This window comes from Rattus norvegicus, chromosome 2 (genome assembly GCF_036323735.1).
Source record: "Rattus norvegicus strain BN/NHsdMcwi chromosome 2, GRCr8, whole genome shotgun sequence".
NCBI classification, from domain to species: Eukaryota; Metazoa; Chordata; class Mammalia; order Rodentia; family Muridae; genus Rattus; species Rattus norvegicus.
In genome coordinates this window covers 204,559,193-204,586,690 of record NC_086020.1, presented here as the reverse complement: position 1 = coordinate 204,586,690, position 27,498 = coordinate 204,559,193, and the positions used below count along the sequence as shown (strand labels likewise).

Genomic DNA, 27,498 nt, shown 5'->3' with positions numbered 1-27,498 from the left:
CCTCTTACTCTCTGACCTCTCTGTCCCTGCTCTCCCCATTTCCCCTCCAGCCTCTCCATGTGCTCACAGCTTCTATTTCTTTCCCCCCTCCTTCTCCTCCCCCTCCTCTTCCTTTCTGTCTGCCTGTCTGTGTCTGTACTCCCTTCCCAACTCCCCTTCCCAGGTCCTAAATGAACTCTATTCTAAACTATACATTCCATGACTGGTACCTAAGGAATAAAGGACGCCTCAGCATGGGCCCACAGAGGCATCCCACACACATACACCATATCCATCAAACTGACTTTCTTTTCCTTTTATAAAACACAACACTATACCCATGAGTGTACAAGCAGAATAAATGAACACAGCAGGTTTAATAAATAAGTAAATGAATAAATAAATAAATAAATAAATAAATAAATAAATAAATAAAAGAAAAACATGAAAATCAAGAGAAAATGGAAGTGGAGCTAGCTGAAGAATTTGAAGGGAGGGAATTGGGGGATGACTTGATCAAAAGACATTAATAATATGCTTTAGGAGGGTTGGGGATTTAGCTCAGTGGTAGAGCACTTGCCTAGCAAGCGCAAGGCCCTGGGTTCAGTCCCCAGCTCCGGAAAAAAAAATAATATGCTTTAGGGAAATGCTTGATCAGTAAAGAATAAAAAGAGGACTAATCAAACAAGAAATTAACTAGCCTGAAAAACTTTTAATTTTAACTTATTCAAAACAATAAAATTTCTTAAAAATGTAGATAATTAGTTATTTTAAGTAATTTAATAATAATATAATATTATTCTAATATTCTAATATTATAATATAATAATATTCTCATTATCATTCAATCAAATAATCGCTTTTCAGATGAATAATTGTTTTATTATTAATTGATATTGAAAATGAATTAATAAATTCATTTCCATATTCACTATTTTAAATGTATATATAAATTATGATTATAATTAAAATTTATCTTAGACATGATACAAATACAGTTATCATAATGACACTAATCCTAAGTCCTATTTACTTTCTTCCTTGATGACTATAAAATTATGAACAAAAGCATTATATGAAATCTGACTCGTTCCTTGTTTGTTGACTGGATTTTAATATTACATCTTAATGCTCTAAAGCTGACTAAAAATGAAATTATTTATGTGGTTTGTGAATTAGAGGGATATATTCCTTTCATTGTGTGTTTTCACATTTATTTACATAATTATAGGCTTGCAAGTTAGCAGAGAAAAGTCAGGATGTGGAAGGGAAGGAATACTATATATAATCTCTCAATATCCTGTTAAAAGTAGGAGCTTTGTACACCATGGTGGCTAATGTCAGCATTGCATGTGGCAATACAAGGGTCATTTATTTAATATTAAGTTAGTAACTATTATTCCTAGAAAGATAAATATGCTTTTCAGATTTTTTCCACAAATTCCATGTGGTGCATAGAACCACTCTTCCGTGGGCCTGCACACTGGTGTTCGATGCAGAATCAGGTCACGTGAATGGGGCTTCATGGTTTCTCACCCGAGCCTGCTGAAGAATCGCCTGAGCCTGGGCTTCCTGCGCAGAGATGGTTGGTCCTTTGGAGCCGTCACCCCCATAGCGGAACTAAGAAAAGATATGATGAGCACAAAACCGGCCTTTGACAAAATTTGGGATGAGGTCCTTTAACCATTGCGTTAAAAATTAAATAAAAGGTTGATATTTACAAAAGTTCAAGGTCACTTTAGAATCATGTTTCTGTTTGAGAGCAATTCTGTCTTAGCCTCATAAAACAGTGCTTTCTGTAGAGTCCCCTCTATCAATTCATAAAAACTGTGAATATATGTTTTATTTCCCAGTCTATTACTGATATTCTTCAAAAAAGAAAGTCATGCCTGTTTTAATCTATGGGAATGCTACCCACTCTCACAATTCACTCATAGCAATTGCAAGTATATTAAATTGACCAAAAGTTACAGAATGGTTCTGCTCTGGTAACCAAAACCTTTGGAATCTCCGAGACCATAAGGAAATATAAATGTCTCTCTCATCCACCCTTAAGCAGATGTTTGCTATTGCTACTCTGTGAAATTCTCAAGGTCTGCCTGGATTTCTGACTTGAGATATCATCTGAAGTAATTTTCCACTGCACATAAGTATTTCTTTGAATTTCATTACACAAAAGCTGACAAATGCTAGATGTGTAGCAGCTGAGTAATCTTATATATAAGACACTCAATATTAAAATAAATAATTTTTGAACGATGATTACACGAAAGACAATGTTTCAGTGATAGTCAATATTAGGGTAAATGTTATAATAGCATGGTAAATAACCTATTGTTAATCAATCTACGTCCTGGACTGCTCATGTGATTAGACAGACTATGTACATTTCACTGAATGAAAAATAATCAGAGATTAAACTGGTTTAGGGTAAAGAGAGCCATTTACCGAGTCCTGTTCAGTGAAATGCCCCTACATTCAAGGCCTTCATTCCCATCCTTTTGAAATGTCCTACTCAATGATTCAACTCCAGTATTGTTTCTTTACATAATGAGAAGATATAAAATTCATCTTTAGAAAACATTTTTTAAAACCTACTGGTAACATTAACATGGTTCCTGGAGGACCGGGTAAGCCATCAGCCCCTGGTAAGCCAGGGCGTCCTGGTGGGCCCTAGGGAAGGAAATACAATGAACAGGATCAATTAATACAATATACATTAGTAAACAGGTAGTTGCCGAGAATGCTCCTGCCCTCTCCAATTGGTTAATCTCTTTTAGGTAAATGCACGTAGACAGGATTGGATTTCCTGTTCACTCTACTTCTAGCAAAGACCCTGAATAGTGCACAGTTACTAATGTACAATCAAAACACAATGCAAATTACGTTTAAGGTTGATAAAACAGTTAAAATTGCATATCATGAAACTATCATTCATATATAAATATATATATATACACACACATACATACATATAATCTGGAAGGAAATCAGTCTGAAGAAAAAGTGAAAATTAAGATTTCTACAGTTGAAAACAGATTTATTTACACAAAATTTGGTTAAATATTACTTAATAGATATTAAGGTAATAGGTATTTAACATGATATTTAAATAGATATTTAAAGTGTATCTTCTACCTATGTTGAACTACCAATAAAATAGGCACTTTATTAGTATAAACGCTAAAGTTAATATGATAAACTGACTTTAAAATTTTTATTACTAAATTGTCTTAAAGTTGTGTTTAAAAATATACTGAATGTGTATATCCATGCAAGCACATATGTGTAGAAATGTGCATATGTTTGCAACAGATATACATGATTATAGAGTATCAAATTTATACATACATCTTTATAAAGTTATGTGTGAATGGATTATATATATATATATATATACATATGAAGAATATATGCATCAGTTTTCAGTAAAAGGAAACTTACCTTTACACATATTTAATAAATCATATTCTAGTTAAAAAGGATCAAATTCTAAAAATTAGTAACTACATATAAAGATACAATTCAAACTATCGACTGAAGTCTTATTAAAATGAGCACGACATGAGAGGCTGTGGGAGATGCATCATTGGGGAAAGTGTTTGCCATGAAAGCTTGAGGAATGGAGTGCAAATATCCAGCTCACACACAAATGCTTGAACGGACATGTCAGTGATGCCTTGTAATTCTAGATCTCTGGAGGAGGCAGACAGAGAATCTCTTCGACAACCCGGCTAGCAGGTTCTCGGTTCAACTAGAAACACTCATTTGAAATATAAGACAGAGTAAGGTTGACAAAGAGCCCTGACATCAACACCTTTTTGAGTAGATACTCACTGACAAACATGGGCATGTACACACACAAACACACACACACACACACACACACACACACACAGTAGAGGAGGAGGCAAAGACAGAATCTCTTGGACAAGGTGGCTAAAGCTGGCCAGCAGGTTCTTTGTTCAACTAGAAACACTAGTTCAAAATGTTAGGATGAAGTGAGGTTAATAAATCCAACGGGCATCCACACATGTCTACCTGCACACTCACTGACACACATGTGCATGCATGTACTACACACACACATGAACAAGCACACACACACAGCCACACGTGCACACACACAGGCAGAAACAAACACACATTCCCACACACATGTGACTACAGATACTTACACACATTGCTCATGTATACATTAAAGAAAAAGCAAACAAACATTTCCATCAAACTCAATATCTAAATTTACACAGATGAGGTTAAAAAAATGGATATCTACAGGGATATCAAGATCAAACTTCTTGTGTTCATATTTGAAAAGTTTCCTCTACTCTAATTGCCCATGTACATAGGAGACCTGAGAACAAAATTGGCTCACTAATCATGTACCTAAAATTTTTATCCCCACTCAAACATGTCTGAAAAGTTAAGTAAAATGTTGGACAATCCTAAGTTTGTAGAACTTTCATCCCACTCTTCCAACCAAAAAAAAAAAAAAAGGTACCATGTTAATTTAAGGAAAACATTAATTTTAAGGCCACGTGCTGCACATTCTCATGTGACATCCCCCTTTTGACTTACCCTATCACCAGGGTCGCCGGGGAGCCCAGAAGGACCTTGTAGTCCTGGAGGACCCATAAGACCCTGCAGAGAAGGAAAACATGGTCAGAAGCCACTTCCTGCCTCATTAGTATGCAAGTAAAGGCATGACTCTAACACTCAAAGCGTGTTCATTTGTATTTTACAAATATGCCCTTGACTCCCAAACAACTGCTCCATTTAGCTTCCTGTGAAAAGACAACATATAGGAAACAGGTCTGCCCTCAGCACAACTGCTCCTCTATGAGTCTGTGCTCAGCATGGAGGCAGACGCCAAAGGAAAACAGGAAGAGAAGCATGCCAATGAATAGTGGGGAAGGCTGGTCCCCAGTTCCTCCTGAAGAAATGGCTATTCATAAGACTAGACCTCAAAAGTGTGCTAGTAAACTTGAACAAGAAATCATTTAGCTTGTCAGCATTTTCACATTTTTGGTTTTGCCACTACTTAAAAACATAAAGGCATATTTTTATGACGAAAATTTCCTATCTCACATAAGGCACATACACATTTGCACAAAAAAAATAGGTCATGTCTAACAGCTGCTACGCTTGACTGTTTTTCTTCTATAAATCAAATCAGCCTAAAATATAAACAACTCAAGTATGTGGCAGAAATCCTATATTCAATCATTTTAAACATCAAGCCAAAAAAATCATTTACATACCGCTGGTCCAGCTGGCCCAGGTGGTCCTTCAACAAGCATTCCCTGTAGTAGAAAATAGCCATGAAACTTTTAGCCTTTCCACCAACTATAATAGTTTTAAAGTCAAGTCTAAATTCATATGATATAAAACATTCAAAATATGTTTCTATGGGAAAAGAAAATAATTTAAAATAATAGAAGATATAACTTCCATCATGCTATTAGTGAATGTACGAACTAATTGAAAGTAAAATAGATACTCAGACAAATGATATTAGGAAGGAGAAAGAATATTCTAGGTGCTTCTGTAGAGAGTACAGCAGAAATGTCTCATCAAGCTCTTCCTTAGCACTTAATTACTTAATTTATAACCAAAATACAAATAAACAGAAAACAGGAGCATGATAAATATTTGCCGTGTTAGTGGATGAATTGAGGAATAAACCAATGAAAGGAAATAATACCTAAATACTTTAACTCCACAAAACTGTATTTCTTTGTGATTATTGAAAGGATTAATAAGTGAACAGTTAAACAGCCAGCCTACAGTCCTAACACTCTGCTTTCTCCATGTTACTGGCTAATGAATTTTTTTAATTGCTTCTCTCTTAACAATATCTTCAGAGCTCATAGCTTTAATACAAATTATAGTTCCACATAATCATGCAAGTAAACAAAATGAAGTTTTAGAGAATATTCTGGTCTTATGGGTTTACAAGAAAACGCCATACATTCTGTCCACAGTCACTGCTCCCTTTCCTTTACACTTTTCCATTGACTGCCCTCTCCACAAATCTCTCTCTCAAGGCCATGTCTACTTATTTCACTTTATTTAATGTACTTCAGATGATATTTCTAATAAGACAGTTAAATAAATTATCCATAAAATCACAGACTGAAGACCTAAAGCGATTGTATCTCAACCACCGAACATTTGAAATCAAAGAATAAAATGTGTAAATTCAGATTTGTAAACAAAGAATTGAACCAAAGAAAGTCAGTCATTTTCAAAATTCTAAATTACATAAACGTGTGATAATTTTATTTTTCTGAAATTTTGCTTTCCAGAAAGCCCACACACCTGTTTGTGAAAAATTATAAACACCAGAGTTTTCATTGAAAATGCATGGTCATATATAATGACTTAATGGCAATTCATCAATTAGACAATTGTAGCAATCTTTACGACATGTTACAAAGCACTTACGGGTTCAACTACAGCAGGTTCCCCCTTCTGCCCTTTCTCTCCATATGCGCCATGGCCATTGATCTATTGAGCAAAAGTTAAAAACAGGCTAAACATTTTTCAGTAAGTTAAGTGATATTTCAATCTTTAATAAAAATTATCTAACCGCCTAAATACATTTAAAGCAACCTCTTAGAATGTGCTCCTTTCACAAAAGAAACGTTAAGGATTTCAATAATGCCAGGTAAGCAAGAGGACTATTGAAATACAAACTGTTGCTTCTGTATTTGTGTTACAGCAAGTTAAATGATTTGTAGTCTCAAAAAGATCTTGAGTACATAAGAAATATCATGTAGAAAATAATCTGAAATAAAATACTAGAGCTGGTAGTCAGAAAAACAATTACAGGATCATTTAAATTTATCAATTATGAGAAATTTGGGGTAAAATTCTATTTAAAGTACTTTAAAAGGAAGACTACAGAGACAGCCCAAGATACAACCATTGTCAACGCCCAATGGGAAGAAACTATCGTGGTTCTCTAGGGTTTGGTCAGTGTCCACAACGAACATAAGACCTTACGTGCATTTTAAGCCTGAAAACACATCAGAATGAATGCAGAAACATTCCCAAGAGAAGACATGCGCAGGGCACAGAGCGTAGTGCTGACTTACGCTTGTTTCTGTGAAATCAGTTTCTGCTGGGACACCTGGGCCAAATTCTTCATTAGGGGAGGTCGTAGTCCTTTCTTCATATTCTTTGTATTCATAAAAATCATATTCACCTAAATCTCCATCTACCAGCAGATCAGAATCCCTGCCGTCTATTCCTTTGTTTCCATACAGAATATCCTCGGAAATGTTTCTCTGGACATCATAATCCTCTCCGGTTAGATATTCTTCAGTAAAACCTTCTTCAACTGGATTTGGCTATTCATTTAAATTGCAGGGAATTGGAGAACATGAAGTTTACTGTTAGTAAAGCAAGGTGAGCATCGGTAACTATACCTTAATGGTATGAGATAGGAAGGGAGTTCATTACTCAAGCAAGACAAGAGCCTGGAGAGAGGCTGTTTGTTCAGTATCACTGAAAGGAATATATTTGTACATACACCCATATGTACAAAGACATATTACTTTCAAAGCACCTTTCCCCATCAACTGCAAATGTTCATAAGGATTTAACAGGTATGTTTATTCTCCCTGGGGAAAATTTGCTCACTAGGGAAACTTTATAGCACAAGATCTGAACAAATAAAGTATGCATGTTTCAGTATTATGAATACTTTATGAATATTGTTATTCATAGAAATTTTATGAATATTTGATTAGTTTTCTAATATTATTGGACAATAGAGAAAAATACAGTTGCCACAAAGGTAAGTTTTATAATTTGATATTCAAAATTGTCAACTAAATATTAGTACCAGTATTTGAAAAGTATTCTTTTTGGTGACTATTCAGAGTGTTATGCACATAAAGAAACGCCATTATTAACATGTATTATGACTGCAATCAAGCTAAAATCAACTAATCTTCCTTGTCACATTTTGAATTACATTTGAAAGGTTGTCCTCAAAGACAAACAAGATAAATAGCAAGGAAATATAGACTACATAGGCAGCATTATAGAAAATTATGTGAATGAAAATACATAGTTAAGTCATTAATATAACTTCTGTAATGGGTATATAAAGAGGTTAATAATTATAAGATCTTAGTCTTAAATATGAAACACATACAAGGAAGTTATATCTTGCCTATGATGTAATTTATGTAATGAACCCTGTTATAAATAGTTGAATGAATTTATAAATGAAAATCAACACCTTGAACTGTTGTAACTTCTCATAAGAAAGGACTCAGAGTAGGAAACTTAATCTATTCATAACTTAAATGCTTATAACTCTAAATGGTGTGATTGAATTACAACTATATTTTATTGGAACAGATATAAGTTTCCGGAGGGGGAACTGTTAAAGGGGGTAGCATTTGAAATGTAGATAAAGAAAATATCCAATAAAAAAATAAGTTTCAAATAATCAAACTGTTATGCTAATTTACTGATGATGATAACATAAATAATGGGCCTGAGATATTTAACAATATTAAACTGAATTTTCTGCTGATTGTTATTTCATGATCAAAGCATATATGAAATATGAAATTATGAGGACCTTCTCAAATCTACCTCTCTTGGAACACTTACATGGCAAATAATTGGACATTTAAACCATATTATTTTAATCATAATTAACAATCTAAAGAATTGTAAAATGTAAATGCTTGCTGCCTTTAAAATGAATATTCCTGTGCAATAAAATGTGAATTGTATCAGTTGATGATACAATTATCACGTCAGAGGATTCTTCCCCAGGAAGAATCATGCCGTGAATACTCTTGGTGGCATGTTAAAAAGCTTACTCCACTGTAGGAGCAATAAAGAAATGATAGCAGCCAATTCCATTTGAAAAGTATGGAGTTTGCATGAACCAAAGTGTCATGCAAATTCTAAACTGACATCAACAGGTGTTCTGTAATTATGAACTAAGACTTCTGTTCCTCTATCAGTGGCATCTCAAAGGACTCAGTGACTGAGATGCTTCTCCAAGGAAATCTAACCCAATATGTTACACATTTTGAAAGCCACAGTGAGGTGACTGCTGGATTACCTCATTTGATCCTGATACCCGCCGAGGAGACTCAGTCTGGTAAGTTTCCATCGTTCCATAGTTATAGTCTTGAAAGTCATCCACAATATTTGCCTGATGATAAATTCAGAAGAACAAGGGTTAAGAAACCTGTAATGTAACCTCAAGTGAGTGAAAATCATGATTTAATTGCACTAGAGTGTTAGCCAAATTGGAATTGATCTAATTGGGTTAAAACTAAGACTCATCAGAGATCTTCCATCTTGTCTAGGACAGATCTTGATAGCTTTTTCTTGCTACCTGGACCCCTAGTTTGGCTTTGGCTGTGGCTTGGTTACGTTTCTTCTTCTTGGATGCAAACTTTTCAGATTTGGGGGTTGTGGACATTTTAGATTTTTTCTTTGAGTTAGTGGCCAATGTCCTCTTCTTCTTTGTGTAATTGGATTTCTTTTTCTGTAAAACGTCATGAAAGACGGAATGGAAAACACAGAGTGAGAAAGAAAGTAAAGCGTATGGAAAAAAGAAAGGAAATGAAAATGTAAAACTGGTCAGCTCTCCCCGCAAGGGGTCTCTGTCAAAGAAAACATGTTATTAATTCACAGAAGCGAGTGATAGATGTGGGGTAAGTTTAAAGGACAACAAAGAGCGGACACCACATACAACAGACAGTTCTTGGTTTTACCTCAGTTTGTGCTACTGTTTCTTCAGTGACAGTGGGCATCTCTGTTACACTCTCAGCCTCTTTATAGTCTGTCTCCCCATATTCATAGTCATACTCGATTATATCCTCAGGTGCATACTTCGTTGCAGAGGAACAAATATTGGGCAATTTGATTAGTTGCAAGCAATATTATCCACAGGGTGGAAATTATCTCCTTAACCTTTACACAAAGTAAATGTTAAGAGAGATCATTTATGAAGCAGAAATATCATTCTATTGTATACAGAAGCTAATAACATCAGAGTTATCAAGCAAGCTTTCTAAGAACAGAACAAGTGATTAGGGCTGTAAGAAAAATAAAAGTTTGAATCATGAGTCAAACTTTTATTAAAACTTGAATATTAATTTAAAAGAAGGATTTGTGTTTTGGAAATAGTTGGTAAATATTGCTCAATTTAATTAATTATTTAATTTCAATTCGTAAATATCTGCTATGAAACATCCTGTGAAAATATTAATTTTTCTGGGGCTGCAGCTTAATGGACAAACACCCAGCTAATGCATGTCAGCACTGGCTTAAATCACAAGCACAGAAAAAAATAAAACTAAAAATGGCAGCATTTAAATAGGTATGGCTTTTCAATACATAAAATAGGAGGAAGAGTCTAATGAAAATATGATGACATATTTACATCTATGTGGGGAAAGTGTTAGTAACATGAATAAATATGAACATATTTGAAAAGTACTAACTTAAAAAATTTACTCTTAATTCACTCATTGCCTCTAAACAAAACCTAAGAAATGTAAAATTGCATACTTGGTATTTAGTGACTTTCAATCAAAATGAGTGAATGTTTCTAGATGATGTAGCCAATGTCAAATATGAAATATAAACATGACAATTCCTTTAGTGGTTTTTGAGTGTTAAAATATAGAGATTAATAGAGACTATTAGAATTTGGTTTAAACAAAGCTGTATACAGACAACATATTAATTACTGTGGTAACAGCATTAGTTAAATAAAATATAAAATATCTATACTAGGGAACTCTCTCTATCTATACATGTATGCATTATATACATAATATACATATATATGTATATATATATATATATATATATATATATATATATACAGAGAGAGAGAGAGAGAGAGAGAGAGAGAATGTCCTTTTTGACACACCAGGCCTTTAACTTGGTATTTACCACAATATGGCCTTGAACTCTTTTTTTTTCTTTTTCTTTTTTCTTTTTTTCGGAGCTGGGGACCGAACCCAGGGCCTTGCACTTCGCTAGGCAAGCGCTCTACCACTGAGCTAAATCCCCAACCCCTGGCCTTGAACTCTTGATCTTCCTGCTTCCACCATGCAAGGCCTGGGTTATAGTCATGGAACCACCATGTTGGTCTTTATCATACGAATTAAAAACAATGCACCAAAAAGTTGTTTCTGAGCTACCATTCATCATGTGGGAATGAGAAACATTAAATATCTATAACTACTCATTGATAACTAGAAATAAAATATGGAAAACAAAAACTATTTGCAGGATTTTTTTTTACAGTTTTAAATGTTACCAAATTGTAAACTATGAGGTACCAAAAGATCAGTAAAACACTGAGGAGCCAGTTTGAAACACAAGCAATAAAAACAGTATTCAGGCTAAGTTCTGGGATTTGGAGATGCAATTGTAAAAGTGTCAACAGAATTAATTCTATGTGACATTTCTTCTGGTAGAAGGAAATGTCTTCCAGTCTTCATAACTGTATGCATTATGGGATCTTTCTGCAAATGCAGAACTGCCAGAGTGCCCAGAGAGAAGGTGAAGGAACTAGCAGGGATGCTCTGTCAGGCACTGGACCACATCTTCCTCACGGATTACCCAGAGTCAGTCGGAGAGCTGACCATTTTTATCTTTTCATTTCCTTCCATTTGTCCATATGCTTTATTTTCTTTCTCACTACAAGGACAGCTTTTTGCAGTCTCCTTATTTTAGACTCTCTGTCTAAAACAACCTTTGCAAACAAAGATTTAAAAAGATTTCAAAACAATCTTTCCAACATGAAGTTGATATTATACTTTGGAGGAAGTTTTCGCTTTTCACTAATGAGTTTGGAAAATATTCTGAAAATCGATGTAGGGAAGAACAAGAATAATCAATGAAATAAAGTTCTGAACCCCTGGGAGGGGAAGATAAAAACAGATTTTAGGTAGACTAAGGGCAGGTAGGATGGGAACAGGGGCATCAGGAGTTGGGGGGAATGGGATGGAGGGAGAGAATGAGGCAAGCAATGGTTAGAACTGGGAACATGGAAACCTAGTGCAGCGGAAACTTCCTAGAATGTAAGAAGGTGATATTAATGAGGATCCCTGGACATGGTGGAGGTAGACTCTCGGCTGGACATATCGTGTAGCCAGGCTAGGCTTCCAACGGTGGGACAAGGTTTTATTCAAATGAAGTTTTGGCCAAGAGGGTCCCATGGAAATCCCCAAACAACACAAGCAGTTGCTAAGACAAAGGGTTGTTCTGAGGACAACACCTATGCAACTCATTGACCATGGAAAGGGCCATCTGTTGCCTGTATGCACCCTTCTCTTTTATGTTCTTGTCTCTTTGGTGGGAGAGGGTACCCTGAAGGCTAAAAAGGCAGAGGCATAGAGATCAATCTAGCTGCAAAACTTTTGACCTAAAAATCTGTCCCACCTGATGAATATGCTAGGGCAATGGTGGCATAGAACCAGTGTGAGTGGCTAACTAAGATCCGGTTTGACTTAAGGCCAAATCTACAAGAGCAGGGAGCCCTTACCCAAAACTGCTTTGATGACCAAGAACTAGGATCTAAGGGAAGACTAAACACTATTGGTGTTTAAAAATATATATCAATAAAATGACTTCTGATGATGATTAGATAAGACACAGATCTAAGTGTCCAGGCAAATATCATTGGAGTGATAGCTCCAGAAGCCGAAGGGAACAAGAGACCCACAGGCAGACATTATGTCTGGAAAGAGTCTAAATGTTAGGTCTTCATCAGGTCCCATCCCATCCCGGAGTGTTCATGTAATCCTGCATAAGAGGAGGTTAGAGGGATTGTAGGAGCCAGACGGCCTGGGGGACACTGACACAGAAAAAAACAAGGCAATCTGAATGAACTAAGACAAGTTCATATGAGCGCACAGAGACTGAGGCAGCCAGTCCAGGTCTACATGGGTCTGTGCCAGATCCTCTGCATATACCCTGGAGCTTATAGCTTGGTGTTTTTATGGGATTTCTGACTGTGACATAGAGTGGGTCTCTGACTCGTGTGCTTGCTCTTGGGATTCTTTTCCTCATTTTCGGTTGCTGCATCCAAACTCTATATGAAAGTTTTTGCTTCATCGATTTTTTTTCTTTCGTAATTTTTTGTTGTTATTCTCTAGAGTCTTTTTCTAGTGAGAGAAAGAAAGGGTGTCTATCTGGAGCAGAAATGAAGGAAGGAGAACTAGGGAAAAACTAGGAGAACTGGGAGGAGAAACTGTAATCAGAGTATATTTATGGGGAAAGAATCCATATTTGCAACAAAGGAAAAACAAATGGGAAAGTGTGATATGACATAAATTAATCTTTGCTCCATGAGCACACCAGCAGAAATTTGGAATGGGGTGAAGATGAATCTTCTGAATATGAAAATATGCTTTCTTCACTTGTTTGTTTAAAAAATAGTTCAAAACAAAAAAAAATGGTGCTTTTATGAGACCTGCCATTGACAACAAGGAAAGACAGTGGTGGAAGACATCCATGGCAGGAAGCCAGGTTTCTCATACTCTTTCACTGACTATCTCCTTTGCTTGGCTTCACCTTCTATTTTAGTCATTAAAAAAAAGATGGGGTTGGGGATTTAGCTTAGTGGTAGAGCGCTTGCCTAGCAAGCGCAAGGCCCTGGGTTTGGTCCCCAGCTCCGAAAAAAAGAAAAAAAAAAAAGATGTCAGTTGTCTCTCTTCTTTACAGGTATATGGAGCATGCACGAGAGCTTAAGAAAGTTTTATACAGAACTTTACTCACCAATATCTTATAAATTAAGAAAATAAATAATTAACATGGTACAAATAGGCCAGAGCCATAATTTAAATCTTACTTGTGATGCTGAATCAGATAAATTATCCATTGATGTATGAAGTTGTTAGAACCAAACGAAAATCTATCTAGAGCACACTTCTCTCATTCCATGATAAGGCTGTTACTGTGGCATGTATACTCAACTGAATTTAGAGTGGATTAGGTAAGTTACGTGAAGAAGAAAGGAGTTAGAAAACAATGAATATGTGAATAACATACATTTAGTATATGCTGAAACATTTAATGGCTTCCGTCTAAAATTATTTTTAAAATTGCTCACACTTTTTAAATGTTTTAGTGCTAATATAAAATGTTTATTGTTTTTAACTATCAGTGTAGCTAACTAGAGTCAATTCTTCTTGAAATTAAAAATTAAGCCTTTTATATGCCGCATTAGTTAAAAAGTGAATAATAACTTTCAATCATACTCCACAGAACACCGCCTTTTCTTCTTCCACCAAGCAGAGTCATATATCTGCTATAGGAAAGAGATTTTATTTTTCCTATAAAAGTGGCAAATGCAAAATAAATATCATTAGTTTTCAACACAGAACTAGTGACATACATTTGATCTGTCAGCTATAGAAAGCTACACTTAACCCACATTTTTTTCTCCATAAAATCCATCACATAATGAAGAGCTCTGAAAACTGAACGAAGGAAACATTCAAGCAATTTTTCTTAGTTCTTTCATATTGACTTCATAAGACCATTACATTATTTCAAAGAAAGATACTGCTTCTAAACTGTGGGGCAGAATTGGGTATCACAATTCAATGGGATACATATTAGTTAAAATCATGTCAAAAATTTGCAATTTTAAATTATAAAAACCAACAAGAATTTGTATCAGTTATAATAATAAAACAAAAAATCCATTCACTCTAAGAAGCTGAAACTTGAACGTAGTATCTAATAGTGTATTTTAAAAACGACATATATGTTGTTTGACCTGTTTTTTAAAATGGAATTTTGTCAACATTCAAACACCCTTTTAAATGTTGATACTCTCAGTCTTTAAGAAAATAAATCCAAAAGGGGAGAGAGGGAAATTGTAGAGTCCACCTCCAGTGTAAAGGCAGGGCATCAAGTAGAGGGATGGGGTTGTCATCCCACAGTCAAAATCTTGACCCAGAAATCTTCCTGTCTAAAAGAACTGCAGGAACAAAAATTGGAGAAAAGACTGAGGGAAGGGATGCCCAGTGATCAGCACAAAGTGGAGGCTCCAAAGTCTGACATTAATACTGAATCTGTGATGTGCTTACTGACAGGAGCCTAGGATGGCTGTCCTTAGAGAGGCCCAACAAGCAGCTGTCTGAGACAGAACAGCCAATCAATAGACTGAAGTCACGGACCCCTGTGGTTGAATTAGGGAAAGGCTGGAAGAAGCTCAGGAGGCAGGTAACTCCATAGGAAGACCAGCAGTCTCAACTAACCTGGACCCCTGAGATCTCTCAGACACGGACCCACCAAAACCCGGTAGCATACCTGAGCTGGTCCGAGGCACTAGACACATATACAGCAGACGACTGCCTGGTCTGGTCTTTTTTTTTTTTTTTTTTTTTTTTGGTTCTTTTTTTTTTTTCGGAGCTGGGGACCAAACCCAGGGCCTTGCCCTTCCTAGGCAAGCGCTCTACCACTGAGCTAAATCCCCAACCCCCTGGTCTGGTCTTAATGGGAGAAGATATACCTAATTCCTAAGAGACTTGAGGCCCCAGGGAGTGAGAAGGCCTGACCAGGACAGGTAGGAAGGTGGATATCCTCTTGGAGATGGCTGGGGGTGGGGGTGGGGGTGTTGGGATGGGATGGGATGGGATGGGATGAGGAACTGTGATACGGCAGATAGATGGGTGTTGGGGGTAGAGTAACAACTAGACTGTAAAAAAAGTAATAAAAAATAAAAATTAAAATTAAAAAGAAGAGAAATGTCAAAATACAGTTTTCTCGGAAAAATAATACACCAATTGGTATCCATTACCAAATGTTCAGCCCTGAAAATGTATTTGTACAAGTAACATAAGGAGTAATCAGGTTGTATATGTGTCTGAAAGAGAATGAGGGAAGGACACAGTAGGGCTTGGAAGGAGAAAAAGGAAGGCAAGAAACGATGTAATTGGATAACCTTAAGATATTTTACATTGCAATTAAAACAAAAATTTTATTACAAATTAATTCACAAACTATTTCCTGTTTAAATTGTTTACTTTCCTATAAGAAAAAAATACTTTTGAAAATTAAAACTGAAGAAAATCTTGATTACATAACAGAGCCTAAACTCTTTAAGACAAATTTCAAAACTTTTTTCTCTCCAGTAAGTAATGTCCAAATTTGGGAAATGGCTGCTATGGTGTAAGACATACTCTCTCCATATTTAAGTGGTTTTAACTGTTTATAGAAAAAGGTGGAAATATAGCTTTAAGGAATCAACCATGAAAAAGGGAAAAAAAATACCAAATTTCCTTTTAGCACATTCTTGCTCAAAGACTCACACTTTAAAGTACAGTTTAATAAAAACTGAGTAACTGTGCCATAAATGAGGGCATCGCCAAATGTCTGGACTTCGAAGCCTCCTGTGCCTTGCATCTTACCTCATCTATGTGCGGCTCCTGGGCCTGAGCGGCCTTGGATGTTAAGTCACAGTCGGGACTGTAATGGTCACAGTAGTCATATGCTGCCTTGGGGTCACCAGTGATCAGGAACTGCTGAATATCACCCTGCAAAGAATCAGGCATGGAAAAAGTCAGCCTGTGAAAATACAGATGTCTGCAGACTGTTTGTAAGGTCAAATGGCCTGCATTTATGTATATGCAGAAAGGAAATAAATAAATACATATCATTATAAAGATGAGTCTTATAGGACTGAGAGAGAAAGCAATAATCAATTACACAGCTCTGTCTTACTGTCTGGTAGAGAAAATGTACTATATAATAATCAACCTATTAATATTCAGCTTTACAGAATTCACAATTTAATATGAATAGTCGAAGACAAATGAAATACACGCAAAGGATATGTAATTCCATGGCAAAAAAAGTAGATTAGTTCACACTGAAATGCTATTATTAGGGAAACCTGTAAGTGAAGACCACAGTACAATCAGGTTCAGAAGAAAAATAATGCTTAATTACAAAGAAGAAGGAGAAATAGAGCAAAAATAAAAAATATTTATAAAGACAAAAGCATAAATTTGCTACATTGTTGAAAAAATACTTTGGCAAACATTTGAAACCATTTATATAAAAATCTGTATATATTTTATGAAACAAACTTTAGAGGTAAAACAAGAGTATCTAAAAAGTTTAAATTTCATAAAGTTTAGAAACAACACAATAAATAAAGAAACATACCTAATTTATCAAGAACATAATGTAAAATGAATTTGTGTATCATTGCTATAACAATCTTAGAAAATATGCCCACAAGTCACTTGCCCTGACAAAACCCTGTAAATTTGAAGACTGAAGTTTATATTTGAGAGCTTGGTCTGACTGGACATCCTGAGTTTACTTCTAATCATTTCAAAATTAATCCATCTTTGTTGAAATTTTATCACCTAGAATTACTGAGGACTAGGAGAAATAATAAACATTAATTATAAAAATCTTGAAAATTAAGAACAAGGAAAGAATTTATAACAATTATAACACAATACTCATTTGTCCATTAATATATGTTCATTGAGGAAATATATACAACATATTGAATACAGCATTAGAAAGAATGAAGAGATATTTTGACTGACTGGATCTTTAATCACCAGGAGATGAAACTCTGACAACATCTTGCAGAACGTTTCTACTCATCTATTAAGTTGGGAAGGGTCACCATAGATGGGGATAGGACCATTCAGTGTTTGAGCCCTGAACTGAATACAAAGAAGGAGGCATGCTGAAGATTTTAACTCGTGGGACTCTCCTCCCTGTTTATGAACAAAATAAGCCAATGCCTAAGGTTCCTGATGCTCTGCCTTCCCACCTGTGGCTGACTGGAACATGAAATTGGGAGCTGAGGAAAATTCTTCTTAAGTCTCTCCTGACAAGTACTTGGCCACAATAGTGAGAGTCTAACTAGCACAGACCAAAAAAACATAAATTCACGATATTTCAGTTTTTAACCAATCTAAACAATGCCATAACATTTTCCCAAATGACTAGGCTGATTTACGTTCTCACTCATAGTACTTGAGTATTCTCCACATTCTCCTAACATTTGCTATTTTGTGCCTTCTTGATCATATATTATTTATTTATTTATTGTTATTTATTTAGTGTGTAAGGATTGTATGCATGTGGGAAACTCTTGGGAACTTTCAATCCTGGGCATTGAAATCAGGTCATGAAACTTGGCACAAGCTGAGTCACTCAAGAATCTAAAACATCAATTTGTGTTCAATGAATATGAGAACTTTTAAAATATACTTAGTTGATCATGTGTTCAATTAATGAATCTGATTCCTGTTATTTCAGACATTTTAAAAACTGACTTTTTTTAAAAAACTATGTGAATGACACATACACACACATACACACACATATGCATACATATGATACGTAAGGGAAAAGTAAAGTGAATAAAATAAAAATGTTACATGAAATTCTCTAAAAATTATGTTATTTTTAAAAAACTGTGCTTGAAAAGGGGCTCATATACAGCATCACAATTGCTAATTTAATGTCCTTCTTTGGCAAGAAAAGTTTCTGTTTGTTTTGTATGTGTGTGTGTGTGTGTGTGTGTGTGTGTGTGTGTGTGTGTGTGTGTGTTTCTTTGCCTATGTCATAATTTTCTAAGGATTTTGCTTATATCTGAAGTTCAATACCAGGTAAAAACTATGTGTCAGGGCTTATTGGCTTCTGTGTAGTAGTTGCTGGTGTTACTAATTGCTTGTAGCTCTGTAATTTTTTTTTCTTGATTTTGGACAAATAAATGTCTGTTACATTACATGGTGATCAATGAGGATTTACCATTTGCTGTGTTCAAAGGTAGGAACTTTCAAGTGTGTTAGGAGACTTTTTGTCTATTGGATCACACCTATGAATTTTAACTTTCTGTTTGGTGAGTGGGCTCAGCAGTACAAGAGCTATGCAGACCTTTCTTAGGTCTTTCTGGGACTTATACACAGTTTTCTACAACCAGAGACATGCCAAATTCTGTATCTGTTACATTTATTCAAATTATTTAGTAATTTCATTTTGTTGCTAATTCATTAGTTGATTCACTTAAAATTCTTTGAACATGTTTATGTATGTATGTGTGTATGTATGTATGATCAGGCAGTATCCCAATAAGTAGAAAAAAAGCAAATTTAATTTCCACTGAAACTTGAAATACAACAAGCACAGTTAACATCCAACTAAAAATACGATAGGAACTTTAATGGTCAGACTATGGTTAATGTTTCCAATCTAAAATATTTACTTGACCATATCATGAAGCAGTATAGGAAGTTGGCCAAATAAACATTTTTCTGAGTGACTTTTCAATATTTTCTGGATATGTAGGTAAATTATGGCAATGATTGTTGAAGGCTCAAAAATGCATACAAGTAGCTAAATATATTGTCAGCACTTCATGTACCAAAACTCTTCAATCAAGCACACAGTAGCTGCAACTGGACTGTCAGAGACAAAGACTTACCAAAGAGGAGAATACTGAATTATTAGCTCTCTATTCTGGTACCTCATAAAATAATAAATGGGAATCACTGGGCACATAAGAGAAATGTCACCAGTGGTTATAATTAGAACCTCTAACTCCAAATTTTCCTTCCCAAATATCTGGGACAGTGAGTCCATTTAATTGAATGAAAATGAACAAATTAAGAAATCCTATTGAGAGCATCCATTCCAGAGGTACAAATTATCAAGGTCTATATTTAATTACTGAAACACATGATATGGAGTGCCTCACACAAAAATTCTATTTGTAAAATAGATTTTGAGAGGGACATTGTTTTTCCAACCACTTATTATTCTGTTTATTGGACTTTACTTCACTAATGGGGTGTTGCTAATGTTTCCACTATAAATTCTTATTTCAGTATTTAATAGTTGGCCATAAAATATAATATAGGAAAATATTGGAAATATCTGTAAAATTCCAATTTTCCCAGAAAGCATCACACACTGTTTTATATTAATCATATGTTGTGTTGTGAGTATAATCTATAAATAAACCTGAGTATTGTAACAAGTGTAATGAGCTGTAAATATTATTTTTGATGCTATAATATTTTCCAGAGCTGGAGAGGGATAAAATTACCAAGTAAACCTGGCATATGTACTCCTGCAGCTCTTCAGGCATGAAAAAGACATCTTCATTCTTGAATGGTCTAAAAGCCAAGGTCGAGGGAGAAATCATGGAATTACTTCACGATCTACAGCTGTGTCAACTAGCTACACAACATGGTATTTTTACATAGAATGTAGAGACTTACCAAAAGAGAGAGCAAAATGATTGTAGGGAAAAAAAGCTTTGTGAACAAATGATTGAATGGCACTATGCATTGCCAAAGAATCTCACCAAAACTTCTATCACTACCAGTTATATACATAATTATGTAAGCTTCTTCCACAACAAAATTTAATGCAGACATTAACAGACTCTTACTATTTTATGTGATATATCTCTGTTTCTGTTTCTGTTTCTCTCTCTCTCTCTCTCTCTCTCTCTCTCTCTCTCTCTCTCTCTCATACACATGTGGGCAAACACACCTCATTTATTTAATAAATAAATAAATAAAATGAGGGATAGGATATTTTGTTTTGAACGTTTCATACATTATTCTATATACTGATTTTTTCAAAAATAGAGCTTAATCACATAAATTCAATCTAATGTATATGTGTTAAGAGTCTGGTTTTGGTTCCAACTTGCCAGTCTCTGTGAGACCAGCAAGTGTTTGGTTGACTTCAACTTTATGTCTGACCTCCCACTGATTGTGACATACAGCATTGATCCTCATAGAATAAATAATGAAAATCCAGGCTCAGCTAAGCTGTTATAACAATACATGGCTCGTGAATGGCATGACCTGTAGATAAAATATTTGCTTTCAAAAAGAACTACAGGAATGGCAGCAAACATTTACGTATAACCAGATAGCTACCTGGGATGCTAGGCTGATGTTCCATTACAACTGACATAAGATAACTTCCTGAATGGCAAGCACCATCCACAAGGTTTTCTGTGTGCTCCAAGTCTTAGATTAAAGTTCTCATGTTAAAACTTGGCAGTATGTTTCATTCTAAAATTTCCATCTCCTTTTGTTAAAATCTTAAAGGGAAGAAGCAAAGCAACCACTGTGCATCTCAGGGATTTTTGGAAATTTCTGGAATAAAATAGCATATATACTTTCATAGTGTAACGAATCACTCTGCTGCAAGTTTGTTCCACAAAGTTATCTAGCATCGTCATTTCCCATTAGCACATCCCCATCTCTACCAGCGTGCAACATATAGCAAGGTATCTCAGTGTAAATAAACACTCCATAAAAATTTTATAGACTACTTTTAACAAAGAAGAAGTAGCTAGTTGGGGAATCTTGTGGAAGAGGAGAAGGAAGGATTCAAGGGCAAGACAGGGCAAGAACATCACAAGAAAACCTTCAGAATCAACTAACCTTGGGACATGGGAGCACACAGAGACTGAACCACAAACTACAAAGATCATGCATGGGTTGGACCTAGGCCTCCTACACATATGTAACAGGTGTGCAATTTGGTTCATGTGAGTCTCCTAACAGCAGGATAAGTGACTGTCTGTGACACTCTTGCTTGACTTTGGATCCCTTTGTCCTCCCTGGACTGCTTTGTCTAACCTCAATAAAAGATGCATGTAGTCCTACTGCAACTTGATATGACAAAGAGGGTTGATGTCTTTGGGAGGCCTCGTCTTTTTCGAGAACAAAGGGAGGGGGCATGGAAGAAAGACAGGGAGAAGGTAGGACTCTTAGGAAAAGAGGAAGGGGGAGATGCAATTGGGATGCAGAGTAAATTAATTAATTAGTGAATTAATTAGTAAATGAAAAAGGAATCTATTAAATCCCCATGTAAAGAAACCCTTTTCCTCTTTTTAGATACTAGTACAATAAATGATAGATACTAAAGAACAATATTATTTTATCTAATAATTTTAAATAAAATTTATACAATGATTTTAACAGGAAAGTATCCAGTTTCTGAATTTTGTGCTGTTTATAGATCGATCTTGAATCCATTCAACAGTGAATGCCTCTGAAGACTAAATGACACACTGACTCTAGGTACAGAAGGGTAACAAATGAGGGAAAGAGAGAAAGGGAAGTTCTGCTCTTATAAAACTACTCCATCTTGCTCTCGATATTTCTATGCACTGAAATAATTATAGGAAATATATTTATTTATTGCTTCATATTTCCAACTCTAAAGAAGATAGAAATCTGGAGGAAAAGAGGAAGAAACTTTTACATTGGGGAAATCAGAGGAAACATGCAGTGGCATACTATGTAAACAAGGTAATTATGGGGAAATGCTCTTCTTTTAATGCAGTAGTAGTTAATGTCAAGAAGAAAGAAGTAGAAGAAGGAGGAGAAGGAGGAGGAGGCAGAGAAAGATTGTTGGGTGTCTCTCCAAACCATATTGTTAGAATTTTTATCTCTTATCTTATGGTCAAAAAGTATTTTCCTTAGACTCTTTCACTAGACTCTTACAGGTACAGAAAATGGAAAACAACCCCGAGGGGTGGAAAGGTAGAAATGCTGCACTCCACCATACCCTTTGGCTTAACACAGGAGTCTCTCTTCTTTACCATTAGAGTCACTGTTGGAAACTATTCAGTTCTTTCTTGAACTCTTGTCATAGTTTGGATATTCAATGTCTTTCAAAGACCCTATGGTTAAATTTGGTCCCTACAGGGAGTGGGAGATATCAGAGAGTGGTAGAATTTTAGAAGGTAGAGAAGTGTTTGATACTTTGGCCATGGGGTAGGTGAACTCTCAAACTGGATTAAGGACTCTGGGTACCCTTCTTGACTTGTTCTACTGCCACTATTCCCACTTTCAATACATAGTCCCAGTATGATGTGTACTCATCTGTTCTCTTCATCAAAGGCCAAAACAGTGATGTCCACTGACTGGACATTGAAGAGTTTGAATAAAGAACAATTTTTACAGCAAATGGTGCTCTGAAACACTGCTATCCAGATGTAGAATAACAAAGTAGAAGCTATGCCTTGTTTTACAAAATAATTAATTATAATTTAATCGAAGATTCTAATATAACTGTGAAACTATTCAAGGAAAGTTTTCAAAATACCAACTAGGAAGCTACTTCCAAAATAGGCCGCATAGAACTCCAAATATAATTCTAAGATTATACCAAAAAAATTTCAGCAAGCTAAATACTTTGGCCCAGCAAAGGAAACAACAGAGTAAAAAGCCTACAGAGGGGTTTGGGGATTTAGCTCAGTGGTAGAGTGCTTGCCTAGCAAGTGTAAGGTCCTGGGTTCGGTCCTCAGCTCCGAAAAAAAAAAGGCCTACAGAGTAGGAGGGATTCTATGCCAGTGTTCACTAAACAGGAGATTAATAGTCAGTACATATTAAAAAACTCAAGACTTATATACCCCCCCAAAAATAGGTAACCCAACCAATAAAGTTCAGGTGAATTGAACAGATGGCTCTCAAAGATATAAATGATCAATAAAGGTATGAAAAGAACATATACAACATTCTTAGTCATAAGGCAAATGTAAACCAAAAACAGAACTGAAATTCACCCTGGTAAGAATCACCACGAGGGCAAATGTGTGGTGGGAAATGAATGTTTACATAGCTGTTGTAAGTGTTACTACTCTTCCTATTGGAGAATTTTCTCAAAATCCCCACTTGGGATGTATATGGAGATGCTCTTAAGTCAAAAAACAGTACATGTTCTGGAATATGTACACACCTTGTCACTACCGACAACAACCAAGTTACAGACTCATCTTTTCTCCTCAGTAGACAAATGAATGAAGAAAATGCGCTGTGTAAACACCATAGATGTGTACAGTGAAGGAATCGCTGCTTAGATTTCATATGGAAATGAGAATCCTCTCAGGCATTAGAACAAAGGTCACCCTTATTACTCCTTGATAAGGAATTTAGAGACATTCTAAGTGTGCTCCAAGGTTCAGTTGAGAAACAACAGACTAATGGATACTGCAAAGTATCCTGATAATAGCACAGGGACAATGGGCTTGTTTAAGTCACCTGCAGAGTGACAAACAGGAAGCAGGGCAAAAATATTGAGAAACGTTATAGCCTGGACAGAGTTAGGGAACAGAGAAATCCTACTGGAATAGGACATGGGTAGGCATGCAGGGTGTGGGGAAGCAGTCTCTTGCCAAAGAAAATACTGGGGTATTAACCATTAGCAATGGAAGGAATCCCAAAAATCTCCAAGGGCCCTATCCCCACTGTAGGTCAAGAAGAGCCTAGAAAACCAAACTTATTTTATGCATCTTCCACTATTCACTGGGCAGTTAAGAACACCATGACTGTTATTGTGTGACCTGGTGATATTGGTGGCCAGTCTCAGTATACACCATGTAATCTAGTTTTTTGGGGGACAATGCAACAGTTGCGATGATAAAAGTGTTTACTGAGTGTTTTTTTTTTCTTTTTACTCCTAGGAATACAGTAGAATCGTGCCAGGATGGACTCTGCACTGGGAAGTCTAGATGGGTCGTGCCCAGGAGAGCTTTGTGAATGGACATGAAGCTAAAGCAACAGCAGAGATTCTGGAAGCTTGCCATGGCTGCAAGGGAAAGTTGCAAACACCAATAGAAAATAGCCCAGAAGATCACATGACCTGGACTTGGCACAGAAATATAGAAAGGGCTCTCCAAGTCCTTGGGTACACACCTCATGCCACTCTGTCTCCAGTGTGCACCTGGTGGAATATAAGGACAAAGCATTTGTGCTGTTAAAGTCCAGTCTTGCTTTGGGCCACTCGCTCACCTCTGGAATAGGGCTATTTAGCCCACAAAGATATTGTCATATCTTAGAACCACGTAACTTGATTTTTTTTTACTTTAACAGTGGCTTACAGCTGAAACTTTTCCTGTCTCAGACACCTTTGTTTTCAGTTTTAAGCAATACTGGAAGACACTTTTAATCTTATGTGAATAAATTTATTTTATTAAAAGAACATCACTATTTAAGGAAAGCAGGGATGGTATAATATGCTTTGAGTATTTCAATTCTTTCAACAGGCCTAACATTAGAAAGACATCTGGCTGTGCTGCTGAGAACCAGTGTTATTTCTCGGGTTAGTAGGAACACTCCAAGAGAAATGGTGGGACCATGGTCAATTTCCTTTCCTCTGGTTTGGCTTGAAAACCACTCATAAGCTGCTACATACATTCTTACCAGGATGTGCTGTCATCCACTGTCCTTTCTGGGAGGCTGCCAAATGGGTCTCTGAGGTGCATAAGGTTTTCCTGTTTGTGTGAGGTATCTAGGGTGTTTTGCTCCTATAATACAGAGCTGGTATTTATTAGTTAATGTATCATTACACCACTCTTTCTTCTCTTTCTCCTTAAGCCCCCAAGAAGGTAATGATGCTCAGTAGATTCCTCAGCTTTGCCGTTTGCATCTTCGCGAGCACGGATTTTGTTTCCTAATGTTGATGGAGTGCCATACATATATTTAATGGTTCTAAGAAGGTGATTTGATGTTTTAACTATACATACACACAAACAAAACTTTTAAAGATAAAAAGTAGGTGTGTCATTTGCCAGCAAAGATCCAGGCTATTACTAGAAGAGACTCTGTTTCACTGGAATATAAACAATAGAAAAGCAGGAGTCTTACTCTCTGTGGTCTTCATAGTGTCCACACTCAGCTTGCACGGTCTAGGATTTTAGTAAGCACCAAATATATGGATCTACAGGCAAATATTTCTTTCACCAGAAACAGATTCATTTTCAATATTTGTAAATTAAGAACCACAAACCACTAAACCACTAGAACATGTTTCTCCTCTTCTGGACCTTGCCATTGGCTTTTTTTTTGTTGTTGTTTTGGTGATGTTAAATTTTTTCTTTTATGTATATGAGTGTTTTGTGTACATATACAGACATATACCATGAATGTTCCTAGAGGACACAGAAATCAAAGGGGAGCATTGGATGCCCCTGGAACAGGAATTATAATCAGATTTGAGACTCTATGTAGGTGCTGAGATTAGAACTCAACTCTTCCGCAATAACAGTAAGTTCTCTTAACCATAAAGCCACCTCTCCAGCCTCGCTGATTCTGGTATTGATCTGTAATCATTTTTCTATAATAAATAACAATTATAAATATTTAGATAGTAGCATTACTTTTCTTGCATTCCCCAAGGAACCCTGAAAATAATCAATAAAATTTATTTGTAAACATAAAATTGCATATGTTAAAAGCCAATTTTTTCCTCCAAAATTTTGGAGGCAATTGAAATACCAGTATAAAGTTTAAGGAATGTGGCTATAGATTTCACTTGTAAATGCTCCAAAAAAAGTTCCAAGAAAATAATTATCAACAAGCCAAGCACACCAGGAGAAAACAGAGAACAAAATAAATAAATAAAAACATATAAAAGAAAAAAAAAGACACAGCTGAACATTACTCTCTATCCAACAGATGTTCCTTTTAGCCCCAAATATCTATTCAAATTTGGTATTAAAAATTCCTGTAAAAAACAGGGTACGTTTTGATAGTGTTTCTGATTGTATAACCAGGAAGAAGCCTGACACCAAATCCTACTTGGGTTTAAAACTCTTAAGGATTGCATCAGTTAACAATGTACTTCTGGCCTACTGACAGTGTTGTTTTTGTTGTTGTTGTTGTTGTTGTTGATGTTGCTACTGCTGCTGCTGTTGATGTTGTGCCTGTTTTTGTTTTTTTAAACATTTCATACAGTTAATAATACTTTCTCCAGTATTTTGTGGGGTAAAGGAAAGCTGCCAAAATGCTTACAGCTGTGGTATGATTGAAATATACACCAGCAATTGGATCTGGACCTTAATTCAAAGGAAAGAATGGGAGACGCCACAGAATCACTCCCATAACTACAGCTCGCACAGCCCTGACAGTGCAGCAAACACTGCACTTAAGAAACTAATTTTATGAAAACAAACTGTATCCTACATTATTTAAATGTACTTCTAATTCAAGGAACATTTACCAGATTGTATAGAACAGTTTTCCACAAAAGTACATATTTATCTTATAATTTCTGTACTCTCAATGTTAAAGAAGGGTTATTACATTAAAGTGTAAGTGCTCATATGGGAACACATTTAGCAGGGAATAAGTAAAATAAATACAACACTTAGTAAAGGGCTAACAGGACTTACCCACAGCATCCTTGAAGCCACATGTCTTCTATGTTTCTTAAATTAATAATTTCTGGAGAGTACATTTAGTTTTAAATTTTATTAATAAAATAATTTGCATAGCAGGCATGACTCTGTGCTCTCTAATACTACAGAAAGCTTCCACCCTCCCAAAGTTTGTATTCTAGAGGCAGACAGGAAATAAGTAAATGCTAGAAGATCAGAAAAAATGCAAAAGTAGAACAAAAAGAATAAGGGTGATAATCAGAAAAATAGGCTATCATATAGCAAGTTCAAGGAGGAAAAGTTTTGCTGACTAAAGGATACTCAGAATGAACTGAGAG

The 27,498-nt window shown here is 35.7% G+C and overlaps 1 protein-coding gene across 3 annotated transcripts in view; it reads right to left on the bottom strand.

The window, feature by feature from the left end:
* The window catches only part of Col11a1 (collagen type XI alpha 1 chain), a 193,129-nt gene that overhangs the window by 115,574 nt on the left and 50,057 nt on the right, over positions 1 to 27,498 (bottom strand). For 2 of the 3 annotated variants that reach the window (XR_010063586.1, NM_013117.1), the window contains exons 5-13: positions 16,407 to 16,532; positions 9,741 to 9,857; positions 9,080 to 9,172; positions 7,083 to 7,337; positions 6,430 to 6,492; positions 5,244 to 5,285; positions 4,561 to 4,623; positions 2,578 to 2,652; positions 1,516 to 1,599 (exon numbers count right to left, since the gene is read on the bottom strand). Coding sequence is in view for 2 of the 3 variants with exons in the window: in NM_013117.1 (NP_037249.1) it covers positions 1,516 to 1,599; positions 2,578 to 2,652; positions 4,561 to 4,623; positions 5,244 to 5,285; positions 6,430 to 6,492; positions 7,083 to 7,337; positions 9,080 to 9,172; positions 9,741 to 9,857; positions 16,407 to 16,532 (918 nt within the window). In the remaining variant the exon portion in view is untranslated. Of the gene's footprint in view, positions 1 to 1,515; positions 1,600 to 2,577; positions 2,653 to 4,560; positions 4,624 to 5,243; positions 5,286 to 6,429; positions 6,493 to 7,082; positions 7,338 to 9,079; positions 9,173 to 9,358; positions 9,512 to 9,740; positions 9,858 to 16,406; positions 16,533 to 27,498 lie in introns of all 3 variants that reach the window. The other variant, XM_006233210.5, reaches the window with a different exon arrangement.